General features: G+C 41.5%; 1 protein-coding gene across 1 annotated transcript in view; it reads left to right on the top strand.

Moving 5' to 3' along the window:
- Positions 1 to 12291, top strand: part of SEL1L2 (SEL1L2 adaptor subunit of SYVN1 ubiquitin ligase) — a 61009-nt gene extending 48718 nt beyond the window's left edge. The window contains exons 13-20 of the mRNA XM_081149092.1: positions 301 to 363; positions 935 to 1022; positions 3272 to 3420; positions 4544 to 4709; positions 4807 to 4881; positions 7188 to 7360; positions 11826 to 11954; positions 12094 to 12291. Of these exons, the coding sequence (XP_081005218.1) occupies positions 301 to 363; positions 935 to 1022; positions 3272 to 3420; positions 4544 to 4709; positions 4807 to 4881; positions 7188 to 7360; positions 11826 to 11954; positions 12094 to 12210 (960 nt within the window). The 3' untranslated portion in view covers positions 12211 to 12291. The remainder of the gene's footprint in view (positions 1 to 300; positions 364 to 934; positions 1023 to 3271; positions 3421 to 4543; positions 4710 to 4806; positions 4882 to 7187; positions 7361 to 11825; positions 11955 to 12093) is intronic.
- The last annotated feature ends 8463 nt before the right edge of the window (positions 12292 to 20754 follow it).

Genomic DNA, 20754 nt, shown 5'->3' with positions numbered 1-20754 from the left:
CTCCTCTGCCCCATGCCTCTTATGGAGTCACACACAAGGCAAGCAATAAATAAAAGCGGAATGAAAGAATTGAGGAAAAATTTGACTTTCATTTCCCTCTTCTTTTTTTCAGTCAGGGGGAGTTACGAAGGTGTAAAAGGAGAAACTAGAGAGGGTCAGAATAACTTGCCAACTTCCTGATTAAACTGCCTTGATTAATCACCTACTGGGTGAATTTCAAATATTTTGAGTGACTTTTCAGTAATTTTCCTTACCATGAATTCTTCTGGAACTTTACTTGGATTTTTAAAACTGTCCTAGGGTAATGCAATTGGTCTTCATGGGCTTGGTCTTCTTTACTTTTATGGAAAAGGAGTTCCTGTGGTAAGTTAAATAATTTCATTATCTTTTCAACATGTCTCTAGCAATTTATAGGGTAAAATTTATGGTCATAGATTAATTTAAAGAAAGTAGTCCCTATTACCTGGTTTGCCAAACTATCACATCTGATAATAGAGAATAAAATAATCTAGTGAAATGTTTGCCAAAGAGACATAGAACAGCGTTTTGACAAGAATAACAACTCTTGTCATTAATTACTTAAGGAATAATAAACTAATGTAATAATTAACCTTAGGAATCATCTAACCCCTGAGAATTTTTTGATAGAGAAATTTACCTTCTGAGCATAACCTCTGTCTTTGAGACACCTTCCCCAATATCTAACAAAATTTACTGTCAATGTATGAAAAGACATAATTTACATTGAAAGTGAGATAATTATTTCCTAACATAATCTAATAATGAAATAAAATATATAATACTTCTGATATTATTTCAATTAGCCTAATCACATAGGACATTATCTATACTTTTATTAAAAAAAAAAAAAGGAGAAGGCAATTGTCATGGAGTTATACATACCCATGAATAATAAAGTGTAATTATCTTGCAGAATTATGCTGAAGCACTTAAATACTTTCAGAAAGCTGCAGAGAAAGGATGGCCCAACGCACAGTTTCAGTTAGGCTTCATGTACTACTGTAAGTGCTATGAATTAGATTATTATTAAGTCTGTTCCTTTTTAAACAAAAATCAAAGGACTGGTGTGTGTGTGGTTTAGATAGAACATTCAGGCAGCAATTTGAATAGGAATTTAAAGAAGACAAAAGGAAAGAACACCAGTTGGGAGAGAAGGCAGAGTCAGGAAGTGTACCTGAGAGACGTGAGTATAATTTTTGGCAGAGGAAAGAAAGCCAACCAATGGAGATGGTTGGCTTAGTTGAGGCACCTTGTGATATCCAATACGATTACCGAGAAGCAAGTATGAAACTCACAAAAAAGGTCAAACTTGGAGAACAACATTTGGAACATGACAAACATCAACTTGTAGGTGTTTGTTAAGAATAGCCGAGGTTGCAAAAGGAAAGGAGAGTGTGATAGGGAGAAGCAGTGGGCTATAGTCAGAAATCTAGTGATCCTCTGTGTCATTAAAAAGATGGGTATAGAAGAGTGGTCACAAGAACACTGAAAAGGCATGATCAGAGGAGTTGGGGGGAAAATGATTTTTAAGGGAGCCAAAGGATAGAACTTCCAAGAAAGTAAATGAATGAGCATTCCTCTGAATACAGTGAGAAGCCTGGTTCTCAAAAAAAAAAAAAAATGTGTTGAATATCCATGGGACTTGTCAATATTGAGGATGTTAGTGAGGTTATTGGGCAGGTTGGTGTAGAAGATACAGTGGGTTGAAGTGTGAGTGGAGGGTGAGGAAGTAGATGAGTAAAAATATTCTTGGAAGTACTGCTCCTTTAAGTGAAAGGAGAGAGAGGTAATGGTAGCATGAAGGGGACCAAGAGCCAAGAGGGAGTTGTTTTTAAGATGGTGAGAGGCGTGAGTATAATTTTTGGCAGAAGAAAGAAAGCCAACCACTGGAGATGGTTAATGAATCATAGGAGAGATGAGATAACTGATGAAAAGAGGGTTCTGGAAAAAGTAGGGTGGCATTAGGATTTGTATCCTTGATAGAGAGGAGGGACTTCTCATCCTCAGAGATGAAGGCAGGAAGGAAAGGATGACGCATATATAAATCTGGAGGCATGGGAAAGAGGCAAGTGAGGAAAGACGAAGTGAGGGTTTCCTCAGTGAGCTTAGGAGGTAGAGTTGTCTTCTAAGAGCAAAGGTAGTGATTGGGGTAGGAGGTCTCAGAAAGTCATGAAGACCTGTAATCATCTCTGTGGGGACTGAGAGAGGGCGTGGCCAAGACAAGTACCTGGAGATCTGAGCATACCTGAGTCTCCACACTAAGTCCTTCCTGTCAGAGGTGGGGCTAGTGCAGCAGCAGACTACATCATCAAGGAGGTCAGACCTGGCCAAAAGGTCAGCTGGCATTTTCCACAGTAGCTGGGGGAGGGCCTGTTCTGTAGTGGTTTGGGGGCTTGCCTTAGATGGTCTTATTCTTATAATTCATTGCAAGTCACAGGCTCAGGATCTGTCAGACGCCTTCAGTTTCTAGAGTAACAGTAATAGTAATAGCTAATGTTTATTAGTCTTTATTAATTCATTTAATTCTCGCAAAACATTTAGTGGGTATCCCACAGTTTATAGATGAACAAACTGAGCTATACTCTGGTTAGACATCTTGGCCAACATCACAGTGAAGCTATGGGATTCAAAGCCAAGCAATCTACCCCTAGAGCCTTTGCTCATAGCCACTACATGGCACTCTTCTGAAGACGATTCATTGTTAATGCGGGAGGGAAATTTAAGGACCAACTAGTGAAAGCTCCTCCTTTTGCAAACGAAGTGCCTAGAGGCACCCCATTCACAGAGAGCTGCTGGGAGAATGTTGATTCTCTGCCCCTCATTCCAAACATGAGTTGAGTCCCAGCAGAGCCCCCTGGAGCTGGGATTTGCCTGCTGCAAACTCCAGTTATGGCTGGGAGGAGCTATACTTGTCTCCTGGTATAAAGATGGCAGGGATGAAGAGATACATCCTGGTGGGGCCCTGGTCCTCAGAGATCATCTTTTTATATTGAGGAGATATTTTCATGAGACTAAACAGCCCTTTATCAGTTTTCTGAATGGGTCAAGAAGAAGGATTTCTATATTCTTACTTAAACTCAACACCCCTCCCCCAAAAAAACAGTCGCACTGGAACAGCTTAACTTTGGGTTGGCTTTTCATTTTCCCATCCTATTTAAAATAGCAGGCATCACTATGACCATTATATCTATAGATTATAATGTAAAAAATAAGTAAATAAGGGATGGCTCAAAATAATTTTAATTTTCAGCTGGCTCTGGAGTATGGAAGGATTATAAACTTGCCTTCAGATATTTTTACTTGGCATCTCAGAGTGGGCAGCCCCTCGCCATTTATTACCTGGCTGAGATGTACGCAACAGGAACAGGAGTGTTAAGATCATGCAGAACTGCTGTGGAGGTAAATAATGAGATGTTTTTAAAGTACTTTTTATTTATCACACAGAAGAGGCGATACTGCCCTTAAGTTGTCAGTGCCTTTGGTTTTATAGATCTTGCCTCTTTTCTTCCAGTTGACATTGGTCAGGCAAGAACAGCGCTGTAACTCAGCCTGGGAATGGAGGAAGAGAAATGATCCCTCTTCTCTTGCATTTGACTTTTCATCAAGCGCAGAGCTCCCTCAGAATGCAGTTAAGGAGCTCTCTTTCAGCCTTCAGTCAAATTGCCAGGGCAGTTTGACAAACTGGGCGATGCAACCTGGGAAACGAAAGGCTTGATCTAGCCTGGAAAATGTGGTTCATTTCTTCCCAAAAAGCAGGGTCCTTAGGTATTTGATGACTTGGTTGACAACTAAAAAAGAGAATTATTTCAGCCTCAGCCAGTGATGTACTTTTCAAAAGAATGCTTTTAGGATCTTAATACCCTTCATTGATTTATTGAATACTTCCGCGGCACTAATATAAATGCATCCACGTTGCAACCTGGCCCCTCTGAAACTCATTTCAAAAGCTGCCAGCTAATAATCTATCTTTAGATTTGCTCCTTTGCCAACTTCCTAATGAATTATGTATGGCTAACCTCTTTTGGTTACATAAGGGCTATTCAGCTAAGTTGACGTTTGTCCCCATGGAACTCTCACAGCTCGCTCGTGGTTATGTCACCTACACCCCCAGGCACTGTCTTCCCTTCATTTTCTCCTTTCCACATCAGCTGTGACCTTATAACTCGCCCTCGCAGAGCAGCAGTGCCCAAAAAGGCCCTTGTTAAAAAACAGAAGTCATTGCAGTCTTGTCCTGCCAAATAGCCTGTAAGTCGGGAAAGTTTATTACAAAAATAAAATAAGCCTCAGGAAGTTCCATCTCAAGGCAAAACAAAACAAAACAAAACAAAAAAATGTACTTATAATCTTTGTGTCTATGAAAAGAATTGACTCTTAACCCTAAGTAACTGACAAAAGCCATGCTTTAGACTGGAAATCTTTGCCTGACCAGCCAGCAGGAGCTGAAGTCTGATATCATTTATCTTTTACCTGGAATGAAGAATGTTGGCTAATGAACCTGCTTGATTTCTCTTCCCACACACAGCTTTATAAAGGTGTCTGTGAACTAGGCCACTGGGCTGAGAAATTCCTGACAGCATACTTTGCCTATAAGGATGGTGATATAGATTCTTCTCTTGTTCAGTACGCACTACTTGCAGAAATGGGGTATGAAGTAGCTCAAAGCAATTCAGCATTCATTTTGGAATCTAGTAAGATAAGTTAAAATTCCCTAATCATACATGTTTACATATGACTTTACTACAGAAGCATTTTAAGCCTTCCTAATGGAATGTCTCCTTATTGTAGAAAAGGCTAGAATTATTGAAAAAGAGAAGATGTATCCAATGGCACTACTACTGTGGAATCGAGCTGCCATTCAAGGTACGGAATCTAGATAAAAATGAGCACATACCCGGTCACTGTCTACCTTTATTCATCTGATTTGCTCCAGCCAAGTTCCTGGGCACATAAGCAGAAAGATGCAGAATATCAAGTAGGTGGCATTTCAGATTGTGCTGATGTTAGGGTCAGCCTTTGGTTACAGGTTATTTCCAAAATTTTCTTATCTTTTTTATTCTCAAGATACCCAGTTTAAAAAACCATATGAATTTTTCTGTGGCTCTGTCTCCATGGCACCAGAACAGTTGTTTGAAACATGACAGTTTTACTCAATAAACCAATTTTCTTGGTCTGGCTTCAGTCACTCATTTGCTGAGTTTTCTGACTTTAATCAGAAATGTGATCTCTATCTCAATGAATTTATAGGTAAAATTACTTACGGATCTAAGACTTGTTTGATTTCTCTTTTAAAATATCACATTGATGATTACCACAAACTTCAGATCTTTATTAGCATCAGAAAAACAACAGCCCCGAGTTAATTGGCCAGATCCTCTCCCTCTTCCTGGAGTTCCCATAAGGAATGTTGAGATAGCATTGGTGGGGAAGCATTGACAAGTGGCATTTGCATCACTGTGTCTCATTCCATTCTTTCCCTAGAATTACATTACTGAGAGCAGAGAGATACTGCAAAACTGTCACTGTTGGCATTTGGATATGTGAGGAACTCTCTTGCAGTAAGAGAGCAATTTTACTTCTAATTAAATTTCTTAAAATCATTTCATGATAAGGCCGAATCACCCTTTCTACAAGAAGAGAATGGGATAAAAAATGATTCTCAGCTGATACTAATAAGAGGCAGAGGAAAAAGTCACAGTGGTGCCTTCCTACACCCAGCTGAGCTGGTAACACAGTAGCAAGCCATCCAAGCAATTTTAGTGAGAAATTCCCTAAAAAAGAAGTCTGTGTTTTCCAAATGCAATAAAGACCTTGTTTAGAGTTGGGAAACATCACCAGCAACCTCTCAACTATAGCAAATTAGCCCAATTACAACAAATACTAGTTTCTTCGAAGCCAGGAAATGGTGTGGAAAAGAACCATTGAAAATGAGGGGAGGGGGGTATAAACGGTGACAGAAGGAAACTCGACTTGGGGTGGTAAATACACAATGCAGTGTACAGATGATATGTTGTAGAACTGTGCACCTGAAACCTGTACAATTTTGTTAGCCAATGTCACCCCAATAAATTCATAAAAAGGAAGAGTTGAGATAGAGGAGAGTGGTGGAAAGAGGAGGGGTAAGGGAGGAAAGAAAGAGAAAAGAAGGGAGAGAAGAAAGGGGGCAAAGGAGTAGAATAACAACCCTTGATATTCCAAAATGTAGAAGCTGGGTAGAGGATGATTCAGGCAAGGGTTTGAAAAGGGAGGCTTGTGAGGCAGGAGGGAAATCAGGAGGAGGCAATATCATTGATGTCAAGAGAGAAAAGTGCTTGGGAACATAGATCCCAGGACTCCCGTGCTGCTTAGAGGGGCAGTGAGATAAGGGCAGGGAAGTAGCCAGTGGGTTTGGCTGCAAGGAGGTTACTGACTACCTTCAAAATAGCAGGTTCATGGAGGAGGGGACAGAAGCTAAATTGAAGTGGGTTGAAGAGTATCTGGGAGGTGAAGCGCTGGAGATGGTTAGTGTGAAGGGAATAGAAAAATGGGAGGAGTTAGAAGGAGATACCATGGGATAAGGAAGGGTTTTCTGTCAGAGAAAATACCAAGTGTGTTTGAATGACTGATGGGATTGATCTAGGAAAGAGGAAGAAACTGCTGATGCAGGAGAGTAGAGCTTCAGAAGTGAAATCTGAGAACAGGAGGGGTGGGATCCAGTTTCCCAAGAGTGACCTACCTTCAAAAATCAAAATTAGAAGGTAAAACTCACAGTTTTATTTATTTATTTTTAAAATATATTTTATTGATTTCAGAGAGAGTAGGGAGAGGGAGAGAGATAGAAACATCAATGAGATGCCTCCTGCACGCCCCTGCTGGGGACCTAGCCTGCAACCCAGGATGTGCCCTGACCGGAGTTGAACCTCAGTCTCCTGGATCCTAGGTTGATGCTCAACCGCTGAGCCACACCAGGCAGGCCACGATGTTTTATTTTTAAAGAACATTTGTACTATACCATGGGAGTTACCCCACAGTGAAGATGACTGGCATTGAGTGTTGTATTTTGTGCTCCATAAATTATACCTAATCCTGATTCTGTAAATTTTTTCTTCTGTATATATTATCATTAGGTTGAGTTACGAGGAACTGTGCATGAATCGTTTGATTTCTTCTCTTTCTAATACTCCTGTCAGGCAATGCATTTGCTAGAGTGAAAATTGGAGATTACCATTACTATGGCTACGGGACTAAGAAAGACTACGAAACAGCAGCCACGCATTACAGCATCGCAGCCCACAAGTACCAGAGCGCACAGGCCATGTTCAATCTCGCCTACATGTATGAACATGGGTTAGGTATCGCAAAGGTAATGGTGCTGGTAATAATCCAGACCTAGTCATGGAGGCTCAATGGGAAACGAAAATGTATAAATGTCATTGATGTCATCAAAATGTAGAAGAAGGAAAGAAAAGATTTAACCCTTGCTAAATCAGTCCCATGTGCCAACACATATTACTTACCCTAATAATCCTATCAGATAGAAGCTATTTCCTCCACTTATGCCCACAGACATAACTTAATGAGTAGACTAAATCTAGTCTAGGCCATTTTGATTTATAAATTTATGCTTCTTTCCAGAAATACTGGTGGACCCTGCCCCAACTCCCTTCCTACCTCTGGGCCTTTTCCATTAACTCTCAAGCTGTCAATAACAAGGAGAAAGTGGGAATGAGTTTAGAGGTGGATACTGAAGTGACATTAATGCAGAAATGCACTTATGAAACACTCTCTGTGTACATGACACAGTGCTGAGCACTCTAGAGAGGCCCAAGAAAAAAGGTCTCTGTCTTTCAAAGATTACATGTGACTTGAGGAAATGAGGCATATTCATAAGATAAAGAGCTAACAAAACAAAGAAATATTGGGTAAATCCCTTAGATTAATTACAGTAAATGTAACGAAGGCAGAAGAAGGCTTTGGTATCTGAAAGGGTGAGAAAGGTATTAAATATCAGTAATGATGATAGCCAGGTATTGGTTTGTTGTGCGTACTATATCATTTAAATCACAGAACCACTCAGTGAGATAAGCCCTATAATTGTCCTAAGTGTATGAATCAAGAAACTAAAGTACAGAGATGTTAAGGTACATGGCCAAGTTTCTAAAACTTACCAGTAGAAGTGTCACAATTTGAACCCAGGACTATCTGACCCCATATGTTTGGGGGAAAGAGTAGGCCTTGCATTGAGTCATCCTTAGTGCTCAAGAATATATTTCACTTCAGTGTTTATATTCTGGGCTGCATTTCCAGAGCCAGATAATGAGGGGTCATCAGCTTTTCTATGCTTTTTTTTTTTTTTAATGCTGTCTTTTTCTTCTAGTTGTTCTGGTAATTGGGAATTAGAGGTAGGGCATTTTCTATCTGACAACTGCTGATGGTCCACATTGCAACCAGGGGTGTCTTAGGTCCTGATAATCCAGCGGTGAAGATCCCTACCTTGCTGTGCTCCCCTGTGGCCTGTCTTTTGGCTGATCACTGTTCATCAGCCCCAGCACCCTAAGCACTGGAAAGAATGTCAACTCCAAATCCAGTCTTTTCTCCCCATTCCTAGCAGCTGCAAGCTTCCTGTGTTTATAAAATTTGGGAAGTGAGAGGTAATGGGATTGGATTGTATGGCTATGTTAGGTGATTCTTTAGATGTCATTTAGCCTCACTCAGTTCCCCTCCAGTTGGTACCACATCTTTAAAACAGAATAGTGATACCTGTCCTGCCCTAGGTAGCTTTTAAAAAATTAAAGCTTTCGTTCATCATCCCCCATGCAAAACATAACAGTAATGGTGAGAAGAGCTTTGTCTGTATTAAAGATAAAAGTGACCCCACCCCATAGGTTAAATTCAAATTAGCTCTCCAGTCCTCCCCCCTCATGACTTAAGAAGGACTCAGGACACTGTCACTATGTAAGAAAGGACACTGCCTCTGCCAGCTGTGTTGGAGGGTTTGGTTTTCCTCCTTGGAGTCACCACTAATGGCTCTCCTAGGCACTTTCTTCAGTGTTCAATAACAATTGTCGAGACATATGTTTAGTACATGTAGAAAAAACTCTGAAGTTTCTCTCTGCCACATTTCTGTTCTTTTCTATCAGGGTTCCTGTTTTATCACAGGTCATTTTGATCAGTCTCTCAATCACAGACATTTCTCTCTACAGAAAGTCTCTACATGTAAATAAAAAAAAAAACACATGGGCGCACACATACACAGGGGCTGCACTTAACCTCAGACCTGGATATGGAAATTTTAGATTTAGTTAATGAGGAGCCATTGCTCTCTGTTAATTTCTTCTGTTTAGCAATTAGAAAATAATAACCAAATACTGTACTCAGGTGACAAGTTTATTAATCTTGTTATCTCATAGTCAGGTTAACAAGGAGATCCCACCTTTTCTAATCCTTAAAATGAATATGCTGATAATTAAAAGCCCAGAGCTTGTTCCAGGGATGGTTAATGAAAACGAAACAATTAGAACAGGCTTTCACAGCACTTAAATCCTCCAGTGATTAAGCATTTCTCCAGAAAGGCACTTGGCAATCCTCTTTATTAGTTAATCCTGTGCAAACCCATGGGCAAGATGAGTATAATATTTATTACAAGGCTTTCTCTGAGAATCAAAAGGGTGTAGAAGGAAATCAGGTTTTGTGAACTCTGTATTTAAGCCCTCTAAGAGAGGAAAGTGAAATATAAATCAACTCTTAGTAAATCAGTGTAAAAATATGGGTCATGATTCTCATCTATTTTTAGGAAAGAACATTGGGATTAGGATGATGTAGGAGAGTTATCCTAATAGCTTCACCAAGAAGCATCTCACTCCTCAATTTCTGACTTCTGATTAAGCTCAGTAAGTTTTTGACTTAAACTGTGGCCCAGAACTGACCACATCATTGTTCTGAGAACAAAAAATAACTACTTGGGGAGAAATTGGGAGATGACCTCCGTATTCTAATTTAGAAATTCTAAATTCTATATATAATTCTATATTCATCTTGCAGGTTGTTATGAGGCTTTTTCTCAATTTATACTTGATTCAGAATTACTTCAGAATTCAGCCTAGAACCAAACCTGTTGCCTATTGTCCCCTCCTGCCCATCCCTTCTGTCCGTATGCTGGCTCACGCCTGAATTTCTATTCACAGAGGCCTGTTGTAAAGGCTTCTCAGGGGTCTCCCATTCTAGCGTTTTTCTTCAGATCTGTGGCAGATCTGTGCTTTCGAATGAACACCCACTGGATTTATTGGAATGAGAAACACAAATTAGAGGGTGTTGTTTTTTTACCACATATATTTTCTCTGTTGCCAGGAGGATTTTCTCAGAACAGTCTTCTGAATTTTAACTATTTTAAGCAAGAGCATTCTTCTTTCTCCAACAAATCAATTTACTGGACCACAAAGCTTTGGGAAAACTTAAGAAATGATAAGCAGAGCACAGCTGGGAGAGTCTCAAGGATTCATAAGTATTGAACCCGATGTAATGAAGTTCTGGGAGATGGACAGGAACAACAAAGAGATACTGGATGGCCACAATTTGTGGGAAATCTCTCTTCTTCCCCTTCTTTTGAAAATAATCCACAGGCACCCAAGCAAAGTATAATTCTGGGACTCGCCCAGGGCACTTCAATCTTTAAAAGCAACTCTGCCTAGCCTTTCCATTACATTGCTTTGGAAAACAAAGCAAAAATAAAACAAACAAAAACAAGCCATAGTAGGTGAAAATTAAAGAAAAAAAATGTTTATGTGCCATGACATGAGTTAATGGTAAAAATAAAAAGAATTTTAAAAAGTCCCCAGAAATATAGTATGTCCTTTGAAGAATTAAATTCCAGCCTGAGAATCAACGTAGTTTATTGATTCATTCTACAAGTATTATCAGAGTTTTACTGTGTACTCAGCACTTCATAAAGCACGGGAATTCAGAGTATGCAAGTCGTCCAAATCCTTGTCTTCGGGGACTGAGAGACGCACAAATGCATAAACAAGTTCTACAGCTTCAGCTATGACAAGTCCTATGAAGAAACGAGGAATTTTAAATGCTTACACTTACCTGTATTTTTTGTTTTAGGGAACTGTACTCTTGGTGTCTAGTGTTCTCCTGCCCCTTCGATTAGAATCATACCTACTATCGGGTCCAGGGGTGTCCAAGAAAGTGTTTGGAGATTGTGTTAGTTTCCTACGACTGAAATTTATTGGCTGAAAGCAACACACATTTATTCTCTCACAGTTTCCGTAGGCAAGGCGTCTGGGTGAGCTTGACTGGGTGGCCTGTGTAGGCCGTACTCCTTACCGGGGCCTCTGGGAAGCACCTTCCTCCCAGCTCACTCAGGTTCTTGGCCACATTCAGTTCCTTGTGCTTGTAGGACTGAGGGCCCCATTTCCTTGCTGGCTGCTGGAATTCCTTCAGATTCTTTCAGCAGTGGTGGGTTGAGTCCTTCTGATGCCTAGAATTTCTGACTTCTCCTTCTGCTACAGCTCTCTGGCTTTCTCTTCTGCCCTCAGCCCTGAGAAAACTCTGTGGTTCAAGGCTCATGTGATTATATTTAGTCTACCTGGATAGTCCAGGATCTCTCTATCTTAAGGTCTGTAACCTTAATGACATTTGCAAAGTCCCCTTTGCCATGTAACATGACACATCCACAGGTTCCAAAGAATAGGACATAACATCTTTGGGGGAACCATGCTGCATACCAAAGATAAATTACAATATTTTAAGCAATGGCTTCTGTTTACTTACCCCCCAGAGAATCTGTACCTAATGAGTATGGGCTGTTGTTCTTCTATTTCTAGGACATTCACTTGGCCAGGAGATTATATGATATGGCTGCTCAAACAAGTCCTGACGCTCACATGCCTGTCTTCTTTGCTCTCATGAAACTGGAAACGGTGCATTTGTTCCGAGATATCCTGTTTTTAAATGTAAGTTTGTCTGAAATAGGTCCCAAATGTCTGAAAAGTCCAATGAGCAACTCTTGGGTGGTGGGATAGAGGGAAATGATGGTTCTGAATGGGGTGGGAGGCTTGGGTTATTTGTTTAAAAGAGAATGTCTCTTCTCAGCACTTTACAGTGAGATGGATAAAATTGGACGATGCACTTGGGCCATACTGGGATTTCTTTGCGATGGGCCTGATTGTTGCTGTGTTGATCTACTTGCTTAGAAATCGCTACGGGTAGGATCTGGATCCTAGGAAAACCTGCTCATGGGAGCCAGCTAACTCCCAAGCTATCCTCACTAAATAAAGAATTTCCTTGTCAAACTCAAGAGTCTGCTGCAAATTTCCCACATGTGCCTGTGATGGAAAATTGACAAAGCTTGGGACCTGTACTCTGAGAAATCACTTCACTTCTTGCTTAGTTGAGGTGACCACTCAAGGGGTATAGGGAACTAATTACCTAAGACTTCATTACAAACTTGTCATCTTGGTGATCTAGGCCTGAGTCAGGGATAAGGACTTCCAATTTTCGTGCTATTGTAACAACCTTTCAAGAGGACAAACGGGTGTCTTGGCTCCTACAGACAGACTGAGGTAGGGGGAAAGGTGAGTTCCGGGAGGGCAGGAGCACAGATCCCTGCACCTCTCAATGATAGGAGTAGCAAGGAATTTGCAGTCATCTTTAACGAACTACAAATACACTGCTTGAAACTCTACCAAGGGTTACCTAAATTTCTGTACAAAAATTGGCACAAGGAAAATGCAGCTTAGACACTGAGCTGCTTCTCTTGGAAGACAAGGTTCGGACAGGCTAGTCCGATCCATGCCTGGCTCTCTGACTTCCCATCTTTCAGATTGAAGAAACTCAGGTGTCAGTGTCCTCCCCTCTTCCTCAGCCAGGCACACACACATGCACACACACATGCACACACACACAGCTGAAAAATGCTCAGTTCTTTCTCTGCTCTGAGTTCAAGTGACATATGCCTAGAGATGCAGTGTCCAAGGATTATAGGGACTCTCTCCTGGAGCACCCTAGGTACAGGCTCCACCCTGTGCCTCAGTACTCACACCAGACGTACTCAGCTGCTGGGAGACCTACCCCTGACCCTCTCCACTCGTACCCATCTTCATGCTTCTTCCTTCCCCAACCCAAGTCCCTGTAAACCCATCTTCTCTGCCTCATCCTCTGGAACCAAGGCCCTGTTGTTGAGGTTTGGCCTTCAGCAACGGTTGTTATCAGAATTCTCTGACCTACAGCTCTGGGGAAAACAGGAAACTTCACATGCTTGAATCTGGGAGTGGGGAAAGCTGCCTTCAGTAAGACTAGCCTCTAGATTGGAATGTACAAAAAAAATCAGACATCTCTTTTGCAGTAAGATGGTCATTCTCCTGTTAACGTATCTCCTGAACCTTATAATTAAAAAAGAATATCTGCTCCTTTCCAGCCCTAATATTGGAGTCACCCTCCTATTACTCTAGCATTGGGAGGTGCCAGGCGTGGGTAATGAAGTGTGGGGAAAACTCTTCCAAACCATCCTGCTACCCAGGTAAGGCTCCAGAAGTTACTCATTGGAGACTTTTATGTCTAGAAAATCAGTTGCTTTTAATGTTTATTTTTTATTTTACATTATAGTTTATCTTATTTTAAAGTATATGATTCAAAAACCCAGAGGTCCCATTTCTCCTAAATCTTCACGGGTTATTTGGCCATGAATATTATCTTTACTTTGTCCCATGCTCAGAAACCTCAATGAGATTTACCTGAAAATTCTTCCAAGTGCTTCCAGGTTCTCCCATCATCTTGGACTACTCCCCACACCCTAGAGCACAGAGAACACACTGACCCACAGCAAATTCACTGACAGTCTCCAAAGAGATTCGTCTTGATAGAACCAAAGAGAAAGGTGAGGGAAAGCAGGGATGGACTGTGACAGTATTCCATCCCCTTCTTCACAGTGAAAGATAATTTGGACCATGACAATGGCTCCTGAGTAATCTGAAGTCATCTTCATGTTAAGAAAACAGGAAGACTTGTGTTCTTGAAACAGCAGTGGGACCACCATGGGGCCAGGCCCCAGCAAATCAGGCAACTGAATTAGTTGACTGCCCCAGCCAGACCAGAGGCAGCTCTGCCTTGGCAAGTATACAGGCCCCGGATGAATTTGAGTGAATTTGAGTTGGGCCAAGGAATTTACACATTACCCAACGACCTGACACCAGGCAGGAAGGGGGCTGGAAACTATGGGATTGAAAGGACCTAGCTTCACAAAGCCCCGCATACATTTCACATCTGAGTGATGTGATAGTTTTAGTTTAGGTTCCCCCAGAAGCTGCCCCCAAGACAAGGATCTGAGTGACTAGTTTATTTGGTAAGAAATCTCAGAAACATAGGTAGAAAAGTGAGGAAGTAAGACAAGGAAGCCAGTGCAGGGTGGGTGTTGAGCACCCGGAGTTCAATCCCACAGGGGAGCTCTCATACACACCTCATAGTTACCCCATCCAAGGGATAAAGGAGCTGAGATTTTATCCACAACTCCCAGCAGTCATTGGTTGAGGAGTGCTCTAAGGGGGGTATTAATTCTCTGCATTTCCAACCCTCCACAGAGGCAGGTGGAGCTAGCAGAGAAAGCCATGGGCAGACAGGTGCAGCTACAGGCAGTTAGCAGCCTTGCCTGCCAAGGACAATGTTAGCAATGGTGGTGGGGGGGAATGGGGGCAGGGGACCAATAGCACCTGCTGTGGTGATTAAGAGCTCCTTTCTGTAGCCTCTCACCCTTTCATTCAGCAAGGTCCTGAGCACTTAAGGTATCCTAAGCACTCTGCTGAGAACCTGGCATATAAAAAGGGGACCTATGCAGTCCCTGCTCTTAGGAAGCTTGCCGCAGGTAGCACAGAAGAGAGAAGACCCCTCATTAAAGCACCTGCCATGTGCCAGGTTTCCCTAGACTTAGCTCACTGCACCCTCCCAGACACTGCGAGGTGCGTTTCTCCTTCCATTCTATAGACATGCTTTGCAGCAATCTGATTACTTTCTCCGAATCATGTAACTGTTAGCAAAGGATTTTAAAAGCAGAGTCATGGTGTTATGATTCTAGCTGATAAACAGTTTGATGCGAGCAGAGTAAATGGATTGACATATGTAAGCAGGATGTTGAAAGAACTGGCTGCAGTGAACAGGCTGTAACCAGCCTGATTCAGGGGGAAGAGTGTGCGAAATGGTCAGTCTCTGCCGCTTCCTCCTTCCCCCACCCTACCTGCCTTTGGGGAGGGGTAGAGACATGAACCTTGGATTTCACATTAAATTTTGCTCCACGTGAGGCTATAGGATCTCCTACCTTCTGTCCTTCCTTCATGCCTTTCTCTGCCAGAACAAATTCTTTTTCCCCCATCGAGTATGTTGCTTGTACATGCTTGATATAGAAAAACTATTCACCTTCTCTGAGGCACGTCCTTTTTATAAGAATAGGTACCAACCCATAGCAATGATAAATGTGCCATTCTAACAATAGCTTGTTAGTAACGAGAAAAACCCCCAAAAACTAAAAATAGTGGTTCCACTAGCACTAACCGGAGGGAAAATGCCATGTGCTGAACACTCGTTTCCAGAGGCATAATCCACCTGAAGCTTTATAGTTCCCCAAACCCCTCAACTCCAAAAGCTTTCTTCTCAAGGTCTGCTTCTGGGGAAACCAAAGCAAAACAGCCTGAAGAAGGTATCCTCCCATTTTCCAGATAAGTACTTCGGGGCTCAGACAGCAGATCAGTGTCTTGCCCAAGGTCACACTGCCAGTTAGTGGAAAGATTTAGGATCAAACTCCAAGCCAGCCCCATTTTTTGTGGTGTGTGCTTATGTGAAATGAGTTATCCTAACTTGTACATTCATCAGAAAATAATGTCTAGGTAAAGATAAAATACCTCTAAATAAGAACAATCAGTCTTCACCTAACAGAGCATTAGAACAAATCTCTTACATATGAGAGCTATTTGGGTTTTGGCAGAGGGGTAAAACAGCTGTCTGAGGTCTTGTAATTTATTTATTTTAAAAAAGAGACAACAACCAGATAGAGGGCTGTCCCATGCTTCCCTCAGTGGTAGGAGCTCCCTGAGGCTGTGATCATTAACCAGAAGGAGCAAAGTGGGAACATTTTGTTTGAAAAAGCCCCTTAGGGGCTTGGGAGGCAGACCTGTGGCCTCCTTTGAGACTGAGCACCAAACCTGTCATTTTAGATGAAAACCCTGGGGTCAGAGAGATGGAGTCGGCCTCAGCCTTAGGCACCATCAGGGCTGGGACTAAACCCAGACCACCTGAATCCCAGTCCCTTACCTGCCCTCCCCTCTATTTCCAGTGTTTCTTTTTGCAAGAGCTGTCAATTCTTGTGGAGTTCCTCTCCCCCAACCTCCCATTCCCAACCTAAGCACAAGCACAGTTTAGACAGGAACTGCAGGGCTGACTCTGGCACAACTAGAACGAGCATCCTGAGCACACACATGGGATTCATGTACGAGGTGCCTGGATATTGGATGGACTACATTTGCCACTTTGAAAGTGCAGGCCATGTACTTTTGCCCTGTTTCAGCCATGGCTAGCAAGACAGATCAACTCTGGGTTTTAAAAAGCCCCCAACTCTCTCCACAGCATCATGCACATCTGAGAGTCTGGTAGCATGTGCAGTGTTGACAGTCCATCCTGACAGCCAGCTGTCAGTCACCCAACGCTAAGGCAGAAGGGAAGTGGCTGGGGAAACCAAGCTGTTGCTTAGCTCACTGAATTCTCAAGGTCAGAGTGTTCTCAAATTCTCTGGTTTCATTTTGGACAATCCCCAGTCAGGCTTCCAGAAAATCGACCCTAATATTCCTAGGAAGTGAAATTTGAGGCTAACTAGGTGTACCTTGGGAGGTTAGTTCTATTTTGAGATACCATGGACTCAAACCTCAAGGTAAGAGCATTTCAGGCCCAGTTTTCCCTGAGAACAAATATAATATAGTAGTTTACATTGACTTTACATAATTTCAAGTAAGCAATACCCTGGGCACCCAACTTTTTCCAAAGAGAGCAAATTCATTATCTATTGCTGTGTTAACAAATTACTCCAGACAAAGTGGCTTAAATACAAACATTTATTATCTCAGTTTCTTGGATCAGAAACTTGGGAGACTTATCAGGGTGTTTCTTGCTCAGGGTCTCTCATGAGGTTGCCTTCAAGGCGTCAGCAGGGATCAGTCATCTGTTAGACAGGGGATGGGAGATCTGCGTCCCAGATGGCCCAGTCGCCTGGCAGGGCAGCTCGTCCCCCCCAGGTCCTCCACTGCGCGGCCCTAGCGCCCTCACAAAATGGCAGCTGGCTTTCCCTGAGTGACCCCAGGCAGAGAAAGGAGGCAGCAGCGCCTCTTATTACCACAGGTGACACAGTTTCACCTCTATGTTTGTTGGAAGGGTGTCACTAAATTCAGCCCATACTCAAAGGGAGGGCAAGGAAGGGCCACCTTTTATTTTCATTTATTTATTTACTTTTGTTTGAAATATCAGTTTGTTTTTTCCTTTTTATTCAATTTATTGGGGTGACAATGGTTAAGTTCCACCTTTTAGAGAGAAGCATGTCAAAAAATGTGTGGATAGATATTAAAACTATCCCAGATACCAAAGCATTATTTCCTTATCTGTTAACAGCTTATCAGTGCCCACTGTACCTTCCATTATTTTCAAATTAATATTTTAAACCAACAAGATAAATATCTGTCAGATATCCAGGCAAAGAATTCAAGTATATCAGTTTCTGGAAGAGCAGGTCCACTTATGGCAAGTTTCCTGAAGATAAACTTCACATTATTAATGACAACAATAATAAAACACCCCACCCCCAAAAGCTCATAACATCTCTGTAGGCAAGAGGAGCTAAAATAACTTAATGAAGAAAAAACAATCAGTGCAACAAGTATCCTTCTTTTTCCCAGTTATCAGCTAGTATTCATTTCTGCCCTGCACAGAAGCCAATCATTGTAAAATACTTTCATCCCTCCTTACTTTGGGGATACACATGGTATAAAAACTGTACAGGTCTTCAATACAGGCCATACTGTTTCCACCTGGTGGATGAAAATGGAACTAAAAGGGTTTGAAAAATACAACTTGCTTCATAGATACTTCACGTGTTAACCTTTCTGTAAGTGTAATTTTTTAGTCACATCACATAATTGATGTCTATGGGTAGAGTCCATCTCAACACATCCTGCAGAAGTTCTTTCTATAAAGCAAACAATCTTGTTCATAAATATAAATCTTCATGTATGCTGCCACCTCGGGAATTCTCCCGGCCAACAACCTGGAGCATTGCTCAAGACCAGAAAAGAATCCAGTCTCCCAGCAGCCAACAGATGCCAGTGTCCACACAGTGAAGCCTTGTTAGATCAACAAGTGAAAGAGCCTGCACTTGGACCTCAGTCCTCATTTGCCAAGGGAACCAATAAAGCCCATGCATTTTACTCCAAAGCACAGTCTTCGCTGAACCACGGTCCTGTTTCCCTACCTTATTATATACTACTTGTAGAAACCTTCCAGTCTGAATTCCTATCTTACTGCAGGTCAGAAAGGACAAGAGGTGACCCAAGAATATTCACTTTTGTACTGGGATTAACAACTGACAGCAAGTAAGTGTTGGAAGAGATATAAACAAACCATATCCCTTTGGGGCCAGTCAGTGCAGAAACAAGCAATGCAGTACAACTGGAGCTTATGACAGTAACTGTGGAGTTATAAAGAAATGGTTTCATGTTCCACACACTGTTTAAGAATGTATCATATTTTTAAAGATATATATATATGTCTTTATTGAGAGAGGAAGGGGGGGAGAGAAACATCAATGATGAGTCATTGATCAGGCACCTCCTGCACACCCCCTGTTGGGGATTGAGCCTGAAACCCAGGCATGTGCCCTGACCAGGAATCGAACTGCGATGTTTTGCATCATAGGTCGATGCTCAGCTGAGGAGCCACGCTGGCCGGGCTTGGTAAGACATTTTTTTACAGTATTGTTGCTTAAAAAAGAGTGAGTTCAGAAAAAGGAATCCCCTGAAGGTTCCAAACAATTAAAGCTTACTATTTCAAGCAAACATTAACTTAAAAAATAATTTTATTAGTATTACTAACATTAAGGTAATTTTACCACTATCACCTATGTTAAACAATGTGTCCTCAGTTAATTATGTTAATTTTTCTTTCCTTTATTTATTTAATTTTACTTACTGATTTTAGAGAGAAACAGCGATTTGTTGTTCCAATTATTTTTGCATTCATTGTTTGATTTTTGTATGCGCCCCGACTGGAGATTGAACCCACAACCTTTGCATACTGGGACAACACTCTAACCAACTGACCTATCTGGCTAGGGCTTTCCTGTAATTTTTTAAACCAATGGAGCTCATTTTTGAGATAGCCCAGTGTAGACTCCTCCCCAGCACCACCCCACCATCCACATATTCACCGTTAGCATGGAATAAACAAAAGTTAATAACCTTAGTAAAAACATCACTATTTATAGAAAGACAAAAAAATTAAAAGTACAAGTCTCCCTCCTAGTTTCTGCCTACCACCTGCACCCCTAAAGTGTTAAAAACAAAAACAAAAATGCTGCCGAGAGTATCCCAACTTCTAATATTGATGAATTTCCTAACCGAAGAGAGCAAGAATAGTAATTTCTTTTTCTCTTACAAAACTTTGGCTTTTTAACTGTAACTTAGTCTTCCAAAGTGTATGTCTTCACAGAACTTCATTCAATTCAAATGGAATGGAATGTCTATGAGTATTATGCTATACGCATGATAAGACACAACCCCTGCCCAGGAAGAGCTTGGTGCTTGTACGGTGGAGGGAGCAAAGGCAGAGGGGAGAGAAGCGAACACTGTAAAATAACCTACTAAGGCTGAAGAAGAGGCTGGGGCCATGCCCGGCTGAATGAAAAGGACAGCAAGTTGCTCAGCACTGGCCGGTGGAAACAAACTCGGCACTCACTCTTGTGTGCTTCCCAGCTTCCTCCCCACTTACTTCTTAGGGTCTCCTTCTTCCCCTGCACTTAAATGCTTCCAAGTAACTCTGACCACTACTAGTGAACTTGGATTAGAAAACAGTGCCAAAGGCCTGAGATGACAAAGGAAAGGCAAACAACAAATAGCACTTTTCATCTCTGTGCAGACACTTGTGTGTGTGATCTTGCCTTCTTTATTATCCTAAGTGGGGCCCTGTGGGTCCCGTCCAGATCCTGGAGGCCAAAAAGAGATAAGATTAGAATTCTGATGCTTTAAAAAAAGTGAGGAAGGATCTAATAAAGGTACACACTCTTCTGAAGTAAAAAACTACGACATAATAGCTCTGGAGAGTACACAAATTTCTGTTCTCTTGAAGACAAAGACAACGGTGTGACAAATAATTTTGGCTTAAGTATCTTACAATAGTCATTATAGAGTCTGTTTTTATCCTAAATGAGCCAGAACTCTAGAGAATCTACCAACTTGTCCCTCCCCTCATTTCCATTGCTGTGGTCCTCTTACAATAGAAGATCAGAAGGAGAGAGAGGTACAAATGTCAGCCTGTGTAATGTTTTTCCAAGTCAGCGATTTTTGTGAACATATTTGTGGATTTTTCAGAGAACTATCTTCTTGCTTTCAGGCTAAGTCTGCAAATAAGGCACTCAAATCACTAGATAGGTTTTTTTTATATAGGTATATAAAAAATTATATATTATCTATATAATTTTATATAGTGATATCTATAGATTATATAACTTTATAT

The sequence above is a fragment of the Miniopterus schreibersii genome (genome assembly GCF_964146895.1).
Source record: "Miniopterus schreibersii genome assembly, chromosome: 10".
In the NCBI taxonomy this organism is placed as follows: Eukaryota; Metazoa; Chordata; class Mammalia; order Chiroptera; family Miniopteridae; genus Miniopterus; species Miniopterus schreibersii.
This window is presented reverse-complemented; position numbering and strand designations above follow the sequence as displayed.